Genomic DNA, 19,105 nt, shown 5'->3' with positions numbered 1-19,105 from the left:
TTCTTATATGTAAATTGGTGTTTACTCTGCTTCACAGGTTTGTTGTGATGTTCAAGGGAGTTAAAGCACATAAAAGTGCTTTCCTTTCCAGTATGCTGGGAGGCTGAGGCAGAAGGATTACAAGTTTGAACCCAGCCTGGACAACTTAGTGAGACTCTGTCTTAAAAGATATACAAAAGAGTTGGGGATGTAGTTCAGTGTGAATGTGCTGGGTTCAACCTCTAGCACCAGCCCCCCAAAAAAGTGCTTTTTTGAAAAAGTATAAAACTGCATGCACTTATAGGGTGCTACCTTTATTAGAATCAGACAAAAGCCTAGGTCACAAGCCCTGCTGGAACTGGGGACTCAGACCCTATCCCTTATACCCACGAAACACACATACTTAGGGGGTCTCAGGAACCCCACAGGCCATGCACTGAAACTGGCTGAGGGTGGGCTGGTTCACTGGCTTAGAGCAGGGCTGGGCAGGAGCTGAGCCATGCTCTTTCTGGTTCCCCAGTATGGCCAACTAACTGAGGACTACCTTCTATTGTCTTTTCTCTTGTGTCTCTTGGCTGTGTGTGTGTGTGTGTGTGTGTGTGTGTGTGTATCTGTGTGCGCGTGTGTGTGGTGGTTGTGTGTGGTCCCTGGGGCCTGTGTGCTCATTGATTTGGGTGTGGCATCTGTGTGTGTGTGTGTGGCCCTGGACTGCCTCCTGGAATCTGCTGGTTCCTGGGTGTCCTGATGGGCCCATGTCCCTGGCATCCTGTGGCACATTGGCTGGCCGTGTCTTGTGCCTGAAGAAGGGATCGGGGAGGTGCTGGAGAAGGAGGAGTGCATGCAGGCCCTGAGCGGCCAGATCTTCATGGGCATGGTGTCCTCCCAGTACCAGGCCCGGCTGGACATTGTGCGCCTCATTGATGGGCTGGTCAATGCTTGCATCCGCTTTGTCTATTTCTCTTTGGAGGATGAGCTCAAAAGCAAGGTAAGGAGAGCCCTCCTCCCATTCACCCCTGAGTTTTTTCCTCCAGGGCTTTTGGACCCATGGCTGCCTATGTTTTGCAGGTATTTGCAGAAAAGATGGGCCTGGAAACTGGCTGGAACTGCCACATCTCCCTCACGCCCAATGGTGACATGCCTGGCTCTGAGATCCCGCCCTCTAGCCCCAGCCATGCAGGCTCCCTGCATGATGACCTGAACCAGGGTGAGGGCAGAGGTTTTCCCTCCTGGGGGCCACAGCTAGGGACAGCCTCCTGCCTAGCCCCTCCCCGTATGTACACTTTGGAAAGAGGTCCTGATATTCGTGTCGGGAACAACAGAAAGAGTGTAAAGCTACAGGCAGGACAGGCAAGGGTAGTCCCCCAAAGGCTGGCCGAGATGAGGGACAGGCTTTTGTTCCCACAGCGTCTCGAGATGATGCAGAAGGCTTGCTTCTCATGGAGGAGGAGGGCCACTCAGATCTCATCAGCTTCCAGCCCACAGACAGCGACATCCCCAGCTTCCTGGAGGACTGCAACCGGGTACAAGGGCAGAGTCTGTCACCTGTACCCCTGAAGTAGCCTCAAGAGAGAAGAGGGCAGAGGGAAGGGGAAGCATAGGGACCCTGCACCCCATCCTGAGGCCCCTGGCCTCTGTGCTCCCTTCAGGCCAAACTGCCCCGGGGCATCCATCAGGTGCGGCCCCACCTGCAGAACATTGATAATGTGCCTCTGCTTGTGCCCCTCTTCACTGACTGTACCCCTGAGAGTGAGTACCGCGGCCCTTTCCTGAACTCTGCCTGGGCTGGACCCTGTGGGCTGTGGAGGGGATGTGGGTGTCCTGTGCAGTGAGGTGGGAGAACCTGAGTTGAGTCTGGCTGAGGAACATAGTGGGCTGGCACATGTGTGTGCCTCTTCCAGGGAGTCAGGAGTGACAGAGTTAATGTGATCACAGTTGGGGCGGGGCTCTTCCAAAGAGATGCCCACTTCCTGCTGCTTCCTGCCCTTCTGGCCCATGGATGTTTGCTGAAGCCCACAGTGGGCTCCACCTGCCTGACTCTTGTGCTTCCTGCCTGCCTCCAGCCATGTGTGAGATGATAAAGATCATGCAGGAGTATGGAGAGGTGACCTGCTGCCTGGGCAGCTCTGCCAATCTGAGGAACAGCTGTCTCTTCCTTCAGAGTGATGTCAGGTCAGGGCAAGACCCTAGGACTACCAGATAGACCTCTGGTTCTCCTACCCAGGATGGGCCTATGTGGGGCTGGGGGTGTATGCTATGGTCAGTCTTCCCTAGCTGGAACCCTGGTACCTGGAAATAGGATGCTTGGCCTGGTGGGAGATGGGGTAGGGTCTTCACAGAGTATGGCTCACATGTGGGCTTTCTGGACACTGAGCAGCATAGCTCTGGACCCCCTGTACCCATCCCGCTGTTCCTGGGAGACTTTTGGCTATGCCACCAGCACCAGCATGGCCCAGGCCATGGATGGCCTTGCTCCTCTGCAGCTGTCAGGGCAGCTGAACAGCCTGCCCTGCTCCCTGACCTTTCGCCAAGAGGAGACCATTAGCATCATCCGGCTCATAGAGCAGGTGAGGGGGCCAGAGAGGTGGTGGTGGGGGGGTGGAATTGCAATGCAGGATCCCCCTGGGACCCCTGGACCTTATACTTATCCCCCAAGCAAGTGAAGCTCCCCCAGGCAGTTGGATTTGGCTGTGCTTCGTCCTCGCAGAGCATCAGGGGCAGCTGGTCTTGGCTGAAGCTTGTCAGCTGTGGGGCCTGAGAGATCAGGCAGTCCATGGCCATAATCTATCCTCCTTGGTCCTTAGGCTCGACATGCTACCTATGGCATCCGTAAGTGCTTCCTCTTTCTGCTGCAGTGCCAGCTGACCCTCGTCGTCATCCAGGTGAGTAGGGGCAGCACGGAATTGCCCTCTGGCCACCCAGTCCTTTGTCCAAGAACCAACAGAATCTGAGGGAGGCCAGTGGTGCCGCACAGCCAGAGGGTCCCCCGAGCCTCTGTAAAACATTTTTTTTTTGAACTGGGAATCAAATTCAGGACTTTATGCTTGCCAGGCAGGCACTTACGCTGCTGAAGTAAATCCCTGGCTCAATCCATGTGGTTTTGAACATGTGTCACTGACAGAACAGTGTGCCCCATGGCCCCAGCTCCTCTAAGCAAGGGCTTGAGTGTCTGGGCAAAGGCGAGGCAACTCTGGGATCCTTGGGGTCTTATTAACTTGTCAGAATCTAATTGTGGTTCCTGGGTTCTTTCTTGGTCCAGTTCCTTTCTTGCTTGGTCCAGCTCCCCCCCGTCCTGAGTACCACGGACATCCTGTGGCTGTCCTGCTTTTGCTACCCGCTGCTGAGGTGAGAGGCCGCACCCAGATAGGTGGGGCTGGGGTGTCAGCATGTGTCCCCAAAAGCCAGGGTTCTGGAAGGATTGCTCAGGTCTCCTCTCCTCTGGTGCAGGAGGTACTGGGGGAAGATGCTTTTGTGGTCTTTCTCCCCTCCAGACTTGACACCTTACAGGATTCTCTCTTGTGAGAGCTGGGGGACAGAGGTGACAGTTACTATCCTTTTATCTACGCTTGTATTGCAGCATCTCTCTGCTGGGGAAACCACCCCATAGCTCCATCATGTCTATGGCAACAGGGAAGAATCTTCAGTCTATTCCTAAGAAGGTAAGTGAGATAGACCCCAAGGCTGGGGCCTCTCGCACAAGAATGCAGGCAGTCATAAAGGGGGCTGAATGTAAGGCACTCTGAGAGGGCCTGTTAGAGAAGGCTGCATGGATTGGTAGATATAGAGTGCCAGCACCTGCCCATAGGAGGAGGCAGTCATTGCTGAGAAAGAGCTTTGCCAGGAGCATGGTCCCTGCTCCCTGCGTCCCAAGGTCTGCCCATTTCTCAGAACCTATTGCAAGCATGAAAGAGCTAACTCAATGCCAGCCAGTAGAGGAACAGTGCACGGGAGTGACTGGCCTCTTCTTCTGCAGACCCAGCACTACTTCCTGCTCTGCTTCTTGCTGAAGTTCAGCCTCACCATCAGCTCATGCCTCATCTGCTTTGGCTTCACACTGCAGAGTTTCTGTGACAGTGCCCAGGCCCGCAATCTCACCAACTGCTCCTCCATCATGCTGAGCAGGTGGGTACTCAGGGCTCTTTCTCTCCCCACACCAGCCTGCTTCCCTGTGGCCCCACAGGAGCCTGAGCTCTTGTCTTGCTTTGACAGCGATGATGACAGGGCTCCAGCTTGGTTTGAGGACTTAGCCAACGGGCTACTGTCGGCCCAGAAACTCACAGCCACCCTGATTGTCCTGCATACTGGTGAGGGCTCTGCCTAGGAGGGCTTCTGGGGCATCAGACAAGGCCTCAGGCTGGCAAGAAATCTGATGTTCCCATTTTCTCCAGTTTTCATCTCTATTACCCACGTGCACCGCACCAAACCCCTGTGGAGAAAAAGCCCCCTGACGAACATCTGGTGGGCTGTGACCGTGCCTGTGGTGTAAGTAGTACTGGTCCGGGGGTTCTGGGGCAGAGAAGGTGCTTCTGCAGGGCTGGGATTCTGCATGGCACTTCCTGTGCTGGGGCTAGGGGCTTGATGGTCTTCCTTGAGCTGATCAGAGACAAGGAAGGACTCAGGGTGACTCAAGGCCCACATAGGACTGCTCCTCTTCCTATAGGCTGCTGGGTCAGGTGGTCCAGACAGCAGTGGACCTGCAGCTATGGACACACAGGGACAGCCCCATCCACTTTGGCCTGAAGGATGTGCCTCTGCTGACATGGCTTCTGGGCTGCCTGTCCCTGGTCCTTGTGGTGGTCACCAATGAGATTGTAAAACTGCATGAGATTCGGTGAGCTATCGGCAGGACACTTTTCTTGGAGTTCAGCACTGTTCCCTAAACCTGTCACCCTTTTGTCAGCATCTCTCCACCTACCTGCTCCTCCCATATCCTGTCCCATTCCCTGGTCTGGGGTCTACCATCAGTTTATATTTTAATTTACCCCATAGGGTCCGTGTCCGCTACCAGAAGCGACAGAAGCTGCAGTTTGAAACCAAGCTGGGCATGAACTCTCCCTTCTGAGCCATTGGCAAAAGGTGGCCAAGGTTGTCCTGGTCCCTGGGGATAAAGCCAGACCCATCTCTACATCTGGGAAGTTGCTATCATGAACGTTTCAGGGTTTGCTCTTGTGCGCTGTGGCACTTGGAGCCCAGCTGTGGTCACTGGAGACCCTACTGTCCCCAACCCCTAGGCTCACTGTGGAAAAGCTGAGGAGCCATGACCTCAGCCAGACAGGACCATCCTGTTCTTCCCTGGCCTTACCAAGGGCACTCTTGAATGTATGACCTCAGCCCCCTCACCTATGGGCTGTCCCACTTCAGGGTCCCCTCACCCAGCACCCTCCACTCTAGCATCTGTGCACAGCCTGGAAGTCAAGGTAAGGGTGTCAGCTTTTGTGGAAGAGCAAAGGTTGTTGTCGGGGAGGTGCTACATGTGTGTCTTCCCAGACAAGGGCCCAGGTGTGGCCCTGACCTCCCTCTGGGGAGTCTGAAGACAAGAGAAGCTGCCACCTTACTGTGCTGGGCTCAGCAGACCATGAGTCACTCTTGGGGGGGGGGGAGGTGTCACCCAGGTTTCCTGTAATCCTGTCCTTGTTCTCCTGGGAGAAGTTTTTATTGGTATATATTTTTTACCAGAAATGAGCCTTTTAGGAATGAATGTAGATCGGTTTATATTAAAACTTGTAAATTGCTTAAGAAAAATGTGTAGCTAGTCTATGATGCATCCATAAAACGGCACTCCCCTCGGTGGGGGATCAAAGGGAGCCCCAGAAGGCGAGGAAGAGGGTGCCCCGGGTCCAGGTCAAGAGATCATGGCACAGATCCAAACAGCCAAGTTGCATGGAATGACACTTTCATTGGTGTTAGTTGGGGAAAGGAGTTAATGGTTACATATCCTGGGCCTGGGCCAACCAGGTCAGGGCCCCAGCCTGGAGGTGAACAGTAGGGGTACTGCTGTAACCCAAGGCCCCCCCTCTACGTCCTTTCAGACAGTTAATAGATACAATAAATGCCACTTAAAATATATGCATTTCTCTCTGCTTAAAAAATAACATTTACAGTTGAAAAAGTTTGGACACTGAGGATTTGTTAATCCCACTGCTTCCAGTGAGGGGTGGTGAGAACAGGGGCACAAGCTGGCCAGGACATGGCCACCACCGTGAGGGCACATCCCTGATGCATATTTACATGTCCTATGTAGTGCTGCATATTTACAGGTCCTACCTCCTGCTTCTCAGGGTGCCAGGTAGTGAAGGGGTAGCCAGACATACGTCCTTGGCTCAGGGACTTGGATTCAGGGTGGAGGGTGCAAGAAAGCACCCCAGAACCCTGCCCTGTCACCACTTTTTGAGAAAGCTTTTCTGAGCATCTCTGGCCAGGGGCTAGGGCTGTCCAGTCAGTTATACATAGAGGGCTTGCTGGCATAGAGCGGAGGTCCTTGTACTAGTCATATCCTGACAAGTCCCCTCAGCCCTACCTCTGGGCTGTCCTAGTGACCTCTTAGGGCTGGCTAGTGTGTCCCAGCCAGACTGGCCCACCACCAGTGCCAAGGATAGTAGGGGCCTCTTCTGGACTAGGCCAAAAACAGTGGGCACTGTAGGTCACAGTGGTACACCCAGGGGCCACAGGCGGGTCTTGCTCAGTCCAGCATGGCATCCAGTTGGTCAGCCAGGGCATCGAACATGGTACTGATGTCATCGAGAATGTGCTTGGTGGAGGTCCCGGGGGCCCTATGGCAATGGGAAGGGCCCGGTCAGATGGGCCAGTGTCCTGTAGTCCACTGGCCCTGGAGAAGAAGCTGCTATGCAGTTCCTGCCTAGTATGTATACTATTAATGCTTACAACCTCCTGGGCAGCAGGGGTCACTGTCCCGTTCCTAGCAGTGAGCTTGCTGAGATTTGGAGATAAGGGACTGCCCAAGCCGGTATGCCTCAGGTGTGAGCAACGCTATCCCCGAGGTCTTGCCTGCTCTGAGGCTCTGCCTGCAGTGTCTCCCTCCACTGTTCCTGGGACCTGTGGGAGGAGCTGTTCTCCACCAGCTTGCTTTCTCTACCCGAAACCCAGCACCCAGCACCCTTACCCGGCTCGCTCTTCAGTGCTAATGCTCCTTTCTGCGGCCCTCAGCGCAGCTGCCAGGGATGAGCTGGTCTGTTCCAGTCTCTGCTGGGCCTGGCCTGCACCTGCTGCCCCAATGCTCTCTGGCCTTGGTGGAGGGATGGGGCGGGGGCCAACCCGGGGAGCCAGCTTTGGCCCAGAAAATGCCAGCTGGGTACAGGCCACAGACACAGGTTTGGGGGTGGTTCCTATGGGGACAAACAGATTGGTTTGTGCCTCAGCTGGGCTGGACATGACCTTGTGTGCCCCCCCGCACAGGCCTCAGCATCTTACCTGCTCCAGGCACCTTGAGTAGGGCGGTGGGAGCAGCCTGGGGCTCCAAGTCTGCATTCTGCTGACGGCCAGCTGAGTTTTCCAGGCCTAGCCCAGCGCAGGATGCTGGGGGCCCACAGGGCTGTGTTCCCGGACAGGGCGCAGGGGCTGGAGCTCCTTGGGCTGTAAGGCTGCTGGGCTCAGGTTGTGGAGGGCTAGAGGAAGCAGAGGCACTGGGGCTCTGGGTGGTCAGGGAGGCAGGGGGACTAGGGGTAGCACTTGCTACCCCAAAGGCCAGCAGTACTGTCTGAAGCGGCTCTCTCTCCCTGCATTTGGGCCTCCGCTTGACAGTGTCTGACTCTGTGAGGTTGAAATCAAGGCTGGGGGGCACTGATGTTTCCCGAAGTGGGGGGCCAGCTGGCTTTGGCCGTTGCTTAATAGTCAGATTCCCCTCCTCTGCGAATGGCAGCCCTTCCCCCGAGCTGCCCCGAGATGGGGGTGTCCCCTCAGAGCCAGACTCCTCTTCTTCTGTATCTGAAGCAGGGCCGGCTGGAGTCGGCGGGCTGGGGGCTTCACAAGGGCCAGCGGGTTCACTCAGTGTGCGCCTTCGCGGTCCTGTGGATCCCTCCTTGGGCCCTGGGCTCTCTTCTAGCGGAGGCGGCTCCACTGGGCCAGAGACAGAGCTGAGGCGCTTGGGGGGTGGAGGAGGAGGGCCCTTGCGACGGGCCCGGAGGGCAAAGGACTGGCTCCGGGGAGCCCCTCGAGTTGGAGTCGGGCTAGGACTGGTTCGGGCAAGGGTGCTGCGTCCTGGTCGCCGGGTTAGGGTAGCATAACTGCCCAGGGCACTGCCCGCTGGCCCTTCAGCCTCTCCCTCTGCTTCCCCCTCAGTAGGGCCAGGGCGGCTTAGACTGTGGGACCGGCGCTTGGGCCGAGGTGGGTCTGGAAGAGCGGCAGGGGAGCTGGCCAAGTAGGAGAAGGCCCGGGGTGCACCAGGAGGTGGCCCTGGAGCTGGGCTGGAGGGCGAGGCCTGCGGGTACATAAAAACATAAGGGGCAGGCCCTTGGCCAGGAAGTGGGGAGCAAAGCTTAGGGGGCCGCTCTGTGCCCTCTGGAAGGTTCCTCTCCTGTGGGGTGCTGGGGTCTGCCCCACTGGGCTGGGAGGCAGGCTGTTCCTGTGAGTGACCAGACCCCCGTGAACGTGCTCCGATGCTTTCCTGGCTGGGGGACCGGGCGGGGGGAAGGAGGAGTGGCTCAGGGCCACCCCTTGCCATGGCTGCCTGGAGCTCTGGGCTTAGCTCACTGCCCTGAAAGGTGAGAAGGCGTGGGCCAGCCATAGCCGGACCCTCTCCGTTCTCCAGCCCCTCGATAGCCATCAGCTCCGGACCCCTGGCCAGCCGGTGTCCGCCTTCACCTAGGGTCTCTCCCTGCAGCAGCCCCCGCCGAAGCTCTGCCAGCCGCTTCACACCAAGCATGAGCTTCTTTTGATGCCCTGAGAGGGGTGGACAGAGCAGCCTGGTTAGCTGGGTTGGGGGAAAGTTATGCCGAACCTCAGAGGTTCCTGAACAAGAGTCCAGCTGGGAGGCCCACAACCATCCTTACCTAGCTTGTTGACACCAATCTCCTGTAGCTCCTCCCATGTGAGGTCGGCCACCAGCCCCATGGAGTCATAGCCACTGCTCACTAGCTGCTTGTGGTACTGCGGCAGCCCCAGCGCACACAGCCACTCCAGCAAGTCCGTCTGGAAGAAGCGAGTCATCAGACCTGGCTTCCCCAACCCAGAGGAAAGGGACAGCACAAAACCACAGCCCTGGTGGGAGCCAGAGCCCCTTGCTATGGCTGCTTGCTTACTGGGATGTAGCTGGGCAGCCACTCGGCAATGCTGAGCTGAGCGATTTCTGAGGCAATCTTCTTCCTGTGCCCAGGCTTGGTCACCCCGATGGCTGTCAGATCCTGCCACACAGGGCACAGGCATCAGACTCCTCCCCTGCCTGCTGGGCCCACCCCTTCCCAGCTGCAGCACCTACCTCAGGCGTCATGCGACTGATGGTTGGCACATCATAGCCAGCCTGCAGAAAGTGAGCAGTGTAGCCCTCCAGCTGGAACTCGCTTAGCCAGTTATGAATGGCCTGTGCATCCTGTGGGGTTGGGGAGACGGAATCAGCCTGAGCCTGGCCTGGGGGGGATTTCTGTCAGTACTAAGGTCCTCTCCACCCCCCAAGCCTTCAGCACATCCCATACCGAGGCCCGCAGAGCATCCCTCAGTGAAAGTCTCACCTTCCCCTCCAGCAGCTGCTCTGGCCTCACCTCCTGGGTGAAGGTCTCCCCAGAGTGGTAGCTAGCCAGTGGGCGCTGGCTCAGGGTGTCTTCAGGTGAGAAATGGCATCAGAGGTGGCTGGGTCCTCCTCTCTCTCACCCACCTGTACCTCCTGGTCAACCCGGGTCCCATCTACCCTTCCTACCTGCCAGGGATGGGGTGTGCAGTCCTGGAAGCACCTGGTCCTCCCCAGCAGAGGGCAGGGGCTGGAGACAGGGAAGAAGCCCCTCAGTGTGGAACTGGCAGCAGGAGTGGGCTCTGTGCTGGTCCCAGGGCCCTCCCTCTTACCTGGGCATTCTCAATAAGGAGTCCGTGCCCATTGGTGCCCTCGGAACTCTGCCCACTGCCAGCACTACGGATGCTGCCCACACTGCTCTCACTGCCCACGCTGTTCCTGTCACCTGCTGTAGAGGACAGAAGCACAGAATTAGAGCCTCAGTTGGTGCTGCTAACAGCTGACTGGCAACTTGTTAAAGCCAGATGCCTACACCAATGCTCAGCGCCACCCTCTGGAAGGATGTACCTGGGCTGTCTGGGCTGAGGCCCATCCGAGGGAGCTGGCCATAGGTAAGAGGTTGTAGGGGCTCATCAGCAGGAGGCTGTGGCATCCGGGAGAAGCCTGGGCATAATGGGGTGGGCACAGAGGGGAGACGGGGCATGGGGATGCCCAGCCGCTTGCTGACCACCTCAACGATGCCTGGGGGGAAGTAGCCCACACGGTCTGTGCCTCTTTGGTTTTCATGGATGTGGCCTTTCCAGCGGCCATCAGGATGCTGCTCAAGGACCTGTGACGGGTTGTCGGGGGCAGGAAATGGTCATTCTCTGTACCAAGCAAGAGGGAGGCAGTGGTTGTTCCTATGGCCACAGTCCAGCAACTCTGGTCAAGCTCTTCCTTCATCCCATCGAGCCCATCTCTGATGGCCAAGTTTAGCCTCTGCTCCTAGCAGCCAGACCACGGAACACACAAACAGCCTGTGTTCCGGTCCCATCACTGATACTTGCTAGCTGTGTCATCTTTCCCTAGTCATTTTAATTTCTCTAAGCCATGATTTTTCATCTCTACAAAGAAATGATAATGGTACCCACCTTCCCTAGATTGGAAAGAATTAAATGAGCCCATATAAAGACTTATTAGCACATGTGATCCCAGCACTCTGGGAGGCTGAAGCAGGAAAATCACAAGTTCAGGCTTAGTCTGAGGAACTTGGTGACTTAATTTTAAGGCCCTGTCTCAAAGCAAAAAAAAAAAAAAAAAAAAAAAATTAAAAAGAGCGGGGATGTAGCTCAGTGTAAAAGTCTTGGGTTCAGTCCTCAGTACCACAAAAAGAGAGAGAAATAAAAAGACTTAGCACAACCTGGTGCACAGCAGGAAGTCAACCATTTTGTTGGAAAAGGACTGCATGGGCAGGCCCCTCACCGTGATGACATCCCCAGCGCGGATGCTGAGAGCAGTGGGGTCGTGGAGGTTCCAGAAGTCCTTGAGTGCGCGAACCTTCAGGATCCCTGAGGCCTCTAAGAGAAGGGGGAGAGCAGGTATCCTCTCAGCATCCTGAGAGCATCTCATCCTTCCCCAGGGACCCCTACTCCTTGCCCACATCTGATTTCCACTGCATCTACTCCAGCCCCTACCCAGGTCTCTCCCCACATACCCCGAAGTAGCTGCTTGATTTCCCGGCTGGCCTGGGAAGTGGTAAACTGATTCACGATGTCCAGCGCTGTCTGATTGTATGTGTTTCGAATATTCACGTCCACACCTCCCTGGGTGCACAGTGTCACATGAGCATGGACTACCTGTCATTGCCCCTAATCCTTGCAACCATCTAGGAGGTGGGTACTATTATCAGGCTCAGATCCACAGATGAGAAAATGGGACTTCAGCGAGTGGGTTGAGGATGAGCTCAGGAGCAGCAGGTGTACGGTTCAAGCAGGTAGGGCTGCTCCTGGGCCTTAACATTCCTTACAGGAAGTGAGGCCTCTTCCCTAATGCCCAAACAAAATGCCATGGCCTCTCCAGCCAATCTCAGCACGTGGCAGAGACACTGTGTGCACTGTGAAGCAGCCAGTCTTGTACCCACCTCCAAGAGCAGCCGTACCACCTCAGTCTTGCCATATAGTGCAGCCTCGTGGAGCGCCGTCCCAGTCTTGGTCTGGCAGTTGATCTCAATCCCAGCTCTCAGGAGCTGCCTGAGGAGCAAACAGTGTCAAGAAAGTCATGGGGTAGGGGAGGAAGCTGACTGCTGGGGACAGAGAGATAGAGAATACCAACAGTCCCACAAGGGGATGAGACAGTGGGAGAGGGGCTCTCTGGGGTACCAGATGACTTCTCTGTGGCCATTTTTGGCAGCCAAGTGCAGGGGCGTGGTATAGTTGGGGTCGCATGGGTCCTTGGCCTCACCCTCCAGCAGTGCCACACATAAATGGCTGTTCAGAAGCAGCTGGGCTACCTGCAGTACATAGTACCAGGTCAGTGCCTCTTTCCAAGACCCTAAGACTATCCAGCACCCAGCACTCCCAGGACCGCAGACCTTACCTTGAGCCGCCCAAACTCACAGGCCAGGTCCAGAGGTGTCTTCTTGGCCTTATTCACGAGGCACGGGTTGGACTGATGTTGGAGGAGCATTTCTGACTGGGGTGGAGGGAGCTGAGTGAAAAGGCCTGGCCTGCCAACTTGCCTCATACCACCCTGCCCCAGCATCTCTTTGGGCAGCTCACATACCACCTCGTAGTGTCCGTACTGTGCAGCCAGGTGTAGTGGGATCTGCCCATCCAGTGATGCAGCATTGACGGCGGCAGAGGCCCGGAGCAGCAGCCGCACAGGCTCCAGCCGGCCCTGCCAGGCTGCATAATGCAGTGGACGCATACCTGGCAGGAGGACACATACCTGAGAGGTCCTGGAAGGGCACTGGGTGTCTGGGGGTGCTGGCTGGGAGGGGAGACAGCCCCAGGGCATTCTCTGACACTGGCTTCCCCTGGGATTTGGTCAGGAAGTAGTCTGGCTGTGTGACAGGTGCCCACCCCAGGACAGTGATATAACCTCTCTTGAGCCTCAACCTCCTCACTTAAGTAACAGGACATTAGTGTCAGGATAAAGAGGGAAAGGCAAGTGCAAGGCTCGAGAAGCCCTGCAAACACCTAGCACTGCTGTGTGCTAACAGCAGGAAGCTCTGGTCCCAGGGTCTCACCATTGCTGTCCTTGATGTCCACACTGGCCTGAGCCTCCAGTAACAATGCTATGAGCTCCAAGCTGCCACCCAAGGCAGCATGGTGGAGAGCGGAGAATCTGGTTGGGGGTGACCACAAGGTAGGGGGTATCAGTAGGTCCTCAAATCCTGTCTTCCACACCTAAACTCATTTTGGGGGCTGGCAGGGACGGGTTATTTCCCTCCTCCCAATCAGTCCTGCCGTGGGAGCGCACAGCAGCCTGGCCACAGCATGAAAGGGCTCAGTGTCTGCACTCAGAGGCCTATTTGTCTGGTGCGCCACCCCCTAAGCCAGCCCTGGGGAGGGGGCCGTGGGAGCAGGAGCCCTTAGGATCCTATGTGCTAGGGAAAAAAGGAGGCCCAGGAGGGATCTGACTCAAGGAGCCCATCAGAATGGCCCCAGGGCTCTGTCCCTACACCTGGGTTAACTCCGTAGCAGGTTGGGCGGGCAGGATTCCCCTCTCCAAGCCCAGGACACACAGCTCTTAGCAAAAGGAATTTCCAGGGCCAAGTTTGGGGGCAAAGACCCTGGGCTCCAGGGCCTTTCCCTTCAGCCCCTCCACCATGGCTCCAATCCCCCACTCTCTCCGACTAGCAGCACTCACCCATCAGCATCCTGGTAGTTGACATTGAGCCTCTTCGTGGAGCCGAGAAGCTCTGGGGGACAGGACAGGGCATCAGGGAAGCGATCATTTACCATCACCCATACTCTCACTCACCTCGCAGAGCCCAGCTGACCTGGTGTGCAGAACATCTGCCCCATGGCCCTTTGCTGGTCTTGTCCCTATGGTTCCCACCCTGGCCCACAGGCATGGAGTACAGGGAGCCACTGCAGCAGTAGCCTGGCTTCTTGGGGGCCCAGCCCAGCTTGTTTATAGAGCCACAGAGGGTGGGAGGGGGTGCTGGCATGATGTGCCCTAACCAACGGGCCCACGGGGCACATGGTTAGCATTCCTGCTTGAAAGGGCTAGGGAGCAAGTCACATTGTCCCACTAGGCCAAGGGGGTGGGCAGGGAGAGCAGGAAGAGGGCACTAGGTTATTCTAGGGCTACGATGCCAGCGCTGGGCTTGAGGGCCATGGCCTGTGAGGAGGGGCATCAGACACACCTGCCCTGGGCGCGGTTCTGCCATGTGCTAACTAGAAGAGTGTGGACAGCTCATCGAGCCCCTCAGGCTGTGTCCTTTCTGTACAGGTATTGTAAATACAGCAGCTGATCCCTGTCAGCCTGCAAGATGGCAGCTGTAACACTCCTGATAATGCTGACTGCGATTAGCACCATGTTATCCTCCAGAAAGAGCAGGTACCAATCCTCCCTGATCTCCCTGGATCTCTGTGGGTTCTCAGCCATCTCAGCACCCACAGGCTCTTGGCTGAGCTGTAGGGTCGGTTCCAGGCAGAGGGGCTGAGGCACTGCCTCCCCACAGCAGGTGCACAAAGGTGAGCTCCCTACAGCAGCCAGAGCAGGGGAAGGTGGTCCTTGAGGTGCAGGAGAGGGAGAGGAGAAGGCCTGTCACAAACAGCCCCTGCCTCCTGCTGGAACCCACCCCTGCTGGGAGAGGGCCTGGCTCAGCCCAGGCCAGGCAGGGTGCCAAGCAGGCTGGTCCAGGCCTGCCCCCCAGGCCCTGGCGGGCCCCTGAATACCCCGGCAGCCTGGACAAGGCAGGGCCTCATTCCAACAGGGAGGGACTAAACTTGCAGTGGGGTGGGGAGGAGGGAATAGCTACACGTGGGCTCTGCTGAAGGACTCTGATCCAAAAAGGTAAATACAGAGCTGAGGAGGTTGGAGAGCAAAGTGGCTGGGGCCACTGGGAGGAAACTCAGACCTCTCAGCTTTCCCTTTGTCCCTTTGCAAAGCAGCAGTCATGTAAGGTACTCAGGAAGCATAGCTGAAATACTCTCTGTCTTTTACTGCTGTGTGACTTTCATAAACCATGATCTCTCTCTGAGTACTAGCGAAGACAGAGGTCCTCCAGGAAGAGACACGGTCCTTCGGCACACTCACACTTCCACCAGCCTCCACACTGGAATGGGGCAGTTGGCTGGTGAGATGTCACCGTCACCCCTCTAGGGGAGGTGCAGGACAATGTGACAGGAGGGACACAGGAACAGGGGTAGGGCCAGGCTGGGTGGCTCCGTTCTTTCCAGAACAATAGCCGGAAAGGTGGTGGGGGAGAGGCTCTGCATGCCCGGGCCGAGGACTGGGGAGGAAGGGTGGAGAGTTCTGATTCCAGGCAGCTCCACAACAGCACACCTTCTTTCCTAAAATGTCTCTGACTTAGGTTCAGACAGAGGATGTGAGCTCAGCTGGCCACCCTACCCCACTCCATTTCCTCTGGCCAGAAGAGTCCTCAGAAAAGAGGCAGGAAAGGCCAGGGGTATGGCAAGGCTAGGTCACCTGCTCCCTGAGGTGGACCTGGCAGGAAGGGGTACAGGCTGGCTCCTGACTGGAGGAACTTGAGGAACACCTCTCTCCTGTTCTCTGTGCAGCCAGAGACCTATAGCCATGCGCAGGAGGGAAGAGGGGGAGCCCTGACACCCAGGCAGTTACCTTTGCCTCTCTGTAGTGTGGAGCAAAGATCCCCATCTCCCATCAGAGAACTCCACTAGGATCACCTGGATAAATTTCTAAGTTGAAGAGTCCTAGGCCCTTTCTGATTTTAATTTGATGGCAGGGTGTCCAAGAAATCTAGACTTTTAAAACAATCCTTAAATTCTCCCCACCCTCACTCCAGTCCTGGAGACTGGACCCAGGACTTTCACAAGTCCCAGCTCCCTTTAGTTTTCTTCTAAGACAGGGTTTCATTAAGTTGCGCAGGAACTTCCAATCTTCTTGCCTCATCCTCTCAGAGTGCTGGGTTCCTGGGTGATAGTGATGTGCACAGAACTGAGTGGAAATCACAGGGGAGGAGGCACAGGTTTGTCTCAGATACACCCTACCTCGGCTGTGTGACCTTAAGTAAGTTACTAACTGCCGGGCGCCTCTTTATCTGTACAATGGATGCAGAAATACACATTTCACAGAGAAGTGAGGAGACCACAACATCTCATAAACTATCAAGTTTGCAAAGGTCCCCCTGTAACCTTATGCTGTCACCAACCTCTCCAAGGTATGGTGCCAGACCCTCACCAGTCCTGGCCTGTCACTCTGCTCCTTTGCAGGTGAATTTTCCCCTTCAATGGGGGGGCCTCTCCCCCACAGATGTTTCCCACTGGGTACAGGGGACCTGTTCAGAGCCTTGAGGCCTGGCCGTAAGCTTCCCACCATCAGCCTCCATGGCAGGAAGGCCAGCAGCAGGGTGACCAAGGTCTCACTAGGAAAGTGGCCAAGAAGAACATAGAGGTAAGGAAGGCGGGAGAGTGGCTCCCAGGCTTGGTCTTCAGGGACCTCCTATCAGGCTCAGCCTGGGTCTACTTCCCTGGGGAAGTACACACCGCCCTACTGCCTGGCATGCAGGTAGACACAAGCCATTATGACCTTTCCTTCTAGCACCCACACCTCAGGTGTGGGTGGGGATAATAAGATGCCTCCAGGTAGCCTGGGGACTCCTTCCTGTGCACAGGGCTCAGTTGTGTCTTGAGGCTACCCAGAGAAGACTTTCCCCTCCAGTAAACTCCCCTATCAGTCCCAGTTTGAACCAGTGGCTGTCCTTGCCAGTTTAGAATCTCATGGTGACAATCCAGTAGCACTTACTCCCCCGACCCCAGAGCCCAGGGCCTGTTCTCCCTGGGGGTGTGTGTGTGTGGGGGGGGTTTATCCACCAGAGACCCAAGAGATGGTCATTCAAGGAGAGGGCACAGTGCAGGCCTTTGGTCTCACAGTCCTGTAAGGACTGGACCCCTAGGCCATGAAAACCTCTGGAAAACCAGCTTTAGTCACACACTTTGGTGGACAAAGATAGATTTCATCAGAGAGAAGAAGCTTTAGTTAAGTGGTCAGAAAGTGTTGAAATTAAAGCAAACCGAAAACATCTCTCTTATTAAAAGATACAGACATCCTTGTTAGATTCAGAAAAGAACACAAGAGATGTGCTGTTTGAGATGTGTATATGGGACTGGGTGTGGGCATGCAGCCGCTGCATACTCAGTTTTTCCCAAACCCACTGCCAGAATCCTCATGGCACCAAAGAACACATCTAGAAAGCCACCTGCATTAAACAACTTGGTAAAGGCTGGAAGTTTGGTCTGTTTTGTTCACTGTTCTGGCCTAGCACTTTGAACATATACTAGCATACAATACACACTGAGTAAAAATGGAATAAACCTACTTCAATCCTCTTTACAGTCAAAAAAATTAAACATTAAAACTGTGGGTCAGAGAGGTTAAGTGACCCATCTTCCTTTCTGATTCTCTCACTCAGATGCATTTCTTGCTTGAACAAGACCATTTTCCCTCCTCAAATCTGCAGATCACATTGACCCCTTCTCACCCTCCAAACCTGCCTCGATAGCCTTAATACCAAGGAGAGGGTATCCATGGGATGATCATCTCAGTAAATACTCACTTGTCTTTGTGGCCTTGACCTTGGCCACCAGTTTCTGCACTCCGGTCACATCACCATTCTTGACAGCGAGAATTAGATCCTGTTCTCTACCCATCCCGGCTCCTAGGCCAGGCTCTAGGCTTGGGAGTCCAAGGCTGAGACAAGGACACTGGTCCAAGCAGAGTGTCAGCGAGTCATGCCTCAGCCCCTTGGAGGGCTCCTAGTCTTGGGGGAGTCCTGGCAGAATGCGTCTGGAGTCTGCCACCACAGGCAGGAAAGCCTCTCTGAGGAGGTGGCAGCTGTGTAGAAACCTGGAAGGGTATCAGCCTGCAGCTTCCGACAGCCCAGGAATGGGCCAGGACTGGGAACACCAATCTTCCAGGCTTGGCTCAGGGGCACCAGTGTCTACCCTGAGAGCAGCCAGCATTCCCTCACGCCTTGGGCAGCAGCAGTGGACAAGTCCTGGAAATCTGGAAAAGACGGAGTGCCTCAGTCGAAGGTTGGGCTACAGCCTGCAAGGATTCCAGAAGGTAGGCACAGAGGGTGAGCAGGACAGGATTTTCAGGGACCCTCCCAACTCAGCCACCCTGGTTGCCCCACGGAGTCAGGAAGGGTTCAGCTATGCAAAATGTCAAGGGAGCTGCCAAGCCTGAGAATATGTGCAGGGAGGGGGAGGCTGAGTCACTGGGGCCCCAGGGCAACGGGTAGCACCTCAACCTTGGGCAGAAGAGGCCCTGGCAGCTCAACACACTGGGGCAGGCCAGGCCAGCAGCCTGTTCTCCACAGCCCCAGGCTCCAACACCCACAGACAACCGGCAGGCCAGGAGGTGGGGCTTGGAACGGTGGCACAGGCTGAGGAGCAGGGGTCACTCCTTCCTACTTAGCTTTTACTTTATTTGCTGGATGCTTAGCGGCCCTTTGCAAACTGGGGGCAGCGCGAGGAGTCGATGGGCCTCTAATTCTGGGGGAATCTGCCTGCTGAGCAGGGAGGCCCTGCGGCACCTGTTGCTGACCCTCCTCACCACTCTCTGGGCAAAGAATACTGACTGCTGGTCAACGGCCCCCAAGCCTGAACCTGAAGCCCTGACCCGAGTTCGACCTTCCTGCCAGAACCAGCGTATGTCAGTTCTTCGGTGGCTGCGAATTTGTTGCCAGTCTTGCGGCAGGAGATCTGTGCAGGGGCCCTGGCGGGGAACCCCTCACTCCCTAAGGTCCTAAACCCAACCCAGAGGACACTCCCCCTCAAGGCCCGCGGCCGCACTGCCGGGGGTCGGCTGGCTCCCCCGCCCCTCGGAATGCCCCACCAGCGCCGCGCACCCCCCAGCCGAGCCCAGTCTACGCCGACCCGCGAACAAAGCGGCGGAAAGGACCGGCAGGGCCAAGCGCCGGAGGCATAGATACGGGAGGATGAAAAGGGGGTCGAGAAAAGGACGGAAGAAGCAGAGAGATGAAGGTACCCATCGTTCCCGCAAGAAAAGTTAGTTTGCGCCCGCCCCCAAGGGTGCTAACCCGCAGCTCCAGCCGCGCAGTCTCACCTCTCCCGCTTCCCCGCCGGGGGTCCGGCTGGCTCCGCTCAGTCCCTGGCACTTTGGACGCTAGCTCCCACCACCCGTCCCTCCTGCTGCTTTTCCAAGGCCGACTCTGAGCCTCCCGCAGGAAATCCCGCCCCTCCCCCCTCCCTCCTGCTGGATGGGGAGAGGGACCGTCCGGGCCGCGCAGTCGGGCTG

At 56.4% G+C, this 19,105-nt stretch overlaps 2 protein-coding genes across 14 annotated transcripts in view; one reads left to right on the top strand and one right to left on the bottom strand.

The window, feature by feature from the left end:
* Tmem94 (transmembrane protein 94) overlaps window positions 1–5,718 on the top strand; it is a 51,395-nt gene extending 45,677 nt beyond the window's left edge. For all 13 annotated transcript variants that reach the window (XM_063241631.1, XM_063241632.1, XM_063241637.1 and 10 more), the window contains 14 exons: window positions 783–964; window positions 1,045–1,183; window positions 1,384–1,499; window positions 1,626–1,725; window positions 2,040–2,148; window positions 2,354–2,543; window positions 2,781–2,858; window positions 3,236–3,321; window positions 3,554–3,635; window positions 3,950–4,098; window positions 4,186–4,280; window positions 4,365–4,458; window positions 4,637–4,807; window positions 4,966–5,718. In XM_063241631.1, coding sequence (XP_063097701.1) covers window positions 783–964; window positions 1,045–1,183; window positions 1,384–1,499; window positions 1,626–1,725; window positions 2,040–2,148; window positions 2,354–2,543; window positions 2,781–2,858; window positions 3,236–3,321; window positions 3,554–3,635; window positions 3,950–4,098; window positions 4,186–4,280; window positions 4,365–4,458; window positions 4,637–4,807; window positions 4,966–5,038 — 1,664 coding nt within the window. In that variant the 3' untranslated portion in view covers window positions 5,039–5,718. The remainder of the gene's footprint in view (window positions 1–782; window positions 965–1,044; window positions 1,184–1,383; window positions 1,500–1,625; window positions 1,726–2,039; window positions 2,149–2,353; window positions 2,544–2,780; window positions 2,859–3,235; window positions 3,322–3,553; window positions 3,636–3,949; window positions 4,099–4,185; window positions 4,281–4,364; window positions 4,459–4,636; window positions 4,808–4,965) is intronic.
* A 134-nt stretch (window positions 5,719–5,852) lies between these two features.
* Caskin2 (CASK interacting protein 2) lies at window positions 5,853–19,099 on the bottom strand. The gene is made up of 20 exons (XM_003460994.5): window positions 18,914–19,099; window positions 17,400–17,848; window positions 13,502–13,553; window positions 12,879–12,976; window positions 12,413–12,558; window positions 12,227–12,322; window positions 12,010–12,140; window positions 11,772–11,880; window positions 11,346–11,454; window positions 11,114–11,208; window positions 10,220–10,481; window positions 9,985–10,100; window positions 9,842–9,902; window positions 9,657–9,745; window positions 9,407–9,517; window positions 9,231–9,332; window positions 8,982–9,120; window positions 7,405–8,871; window positions 7,097–7,319; window positions 5,853–6,746 (listed from the first exon to the last, which is right to left on the bottom strand). Exons 2-20 carry the CDS (start codon window positions 17,491–17,493, stop codon window positions 6,656–6,658), a joined length of 3,591 nt encoding a protein of 1,196 aa, XP_003461042.1. The 5' UTR covers window positions 17,494–17,848; window positions 18,914–19,099; the 3' UTR covers window positions 5,853–6,655.
* Between the last annotated feature and the right edge of the window lie 6 nt (window positions 19,100–19,105).

The sequence above is a fragment of the Cavia porcellus genome, unplaced genomic scaffold, assembly GCF_034190915.1.
Source record: "Cavia porcellus strain 051 isolate PalLab524CR breed Dunkin Hartley unplaced genomic scaffold, mCavPor4.1 scaffold_32, whole genome shotgun sequence".
NCBI classification, from domain to species: Eukaryota; Metazoa; Chordata; class Mammalia; order Rodentia; family Caviidae; genus Cavia; species Cavia porcellus.
The sequence above is the reverse complement of the archived record's forward strand: the minus strand, read 5'-3'. Positions and strand labels throughout refer to the sequence as shown.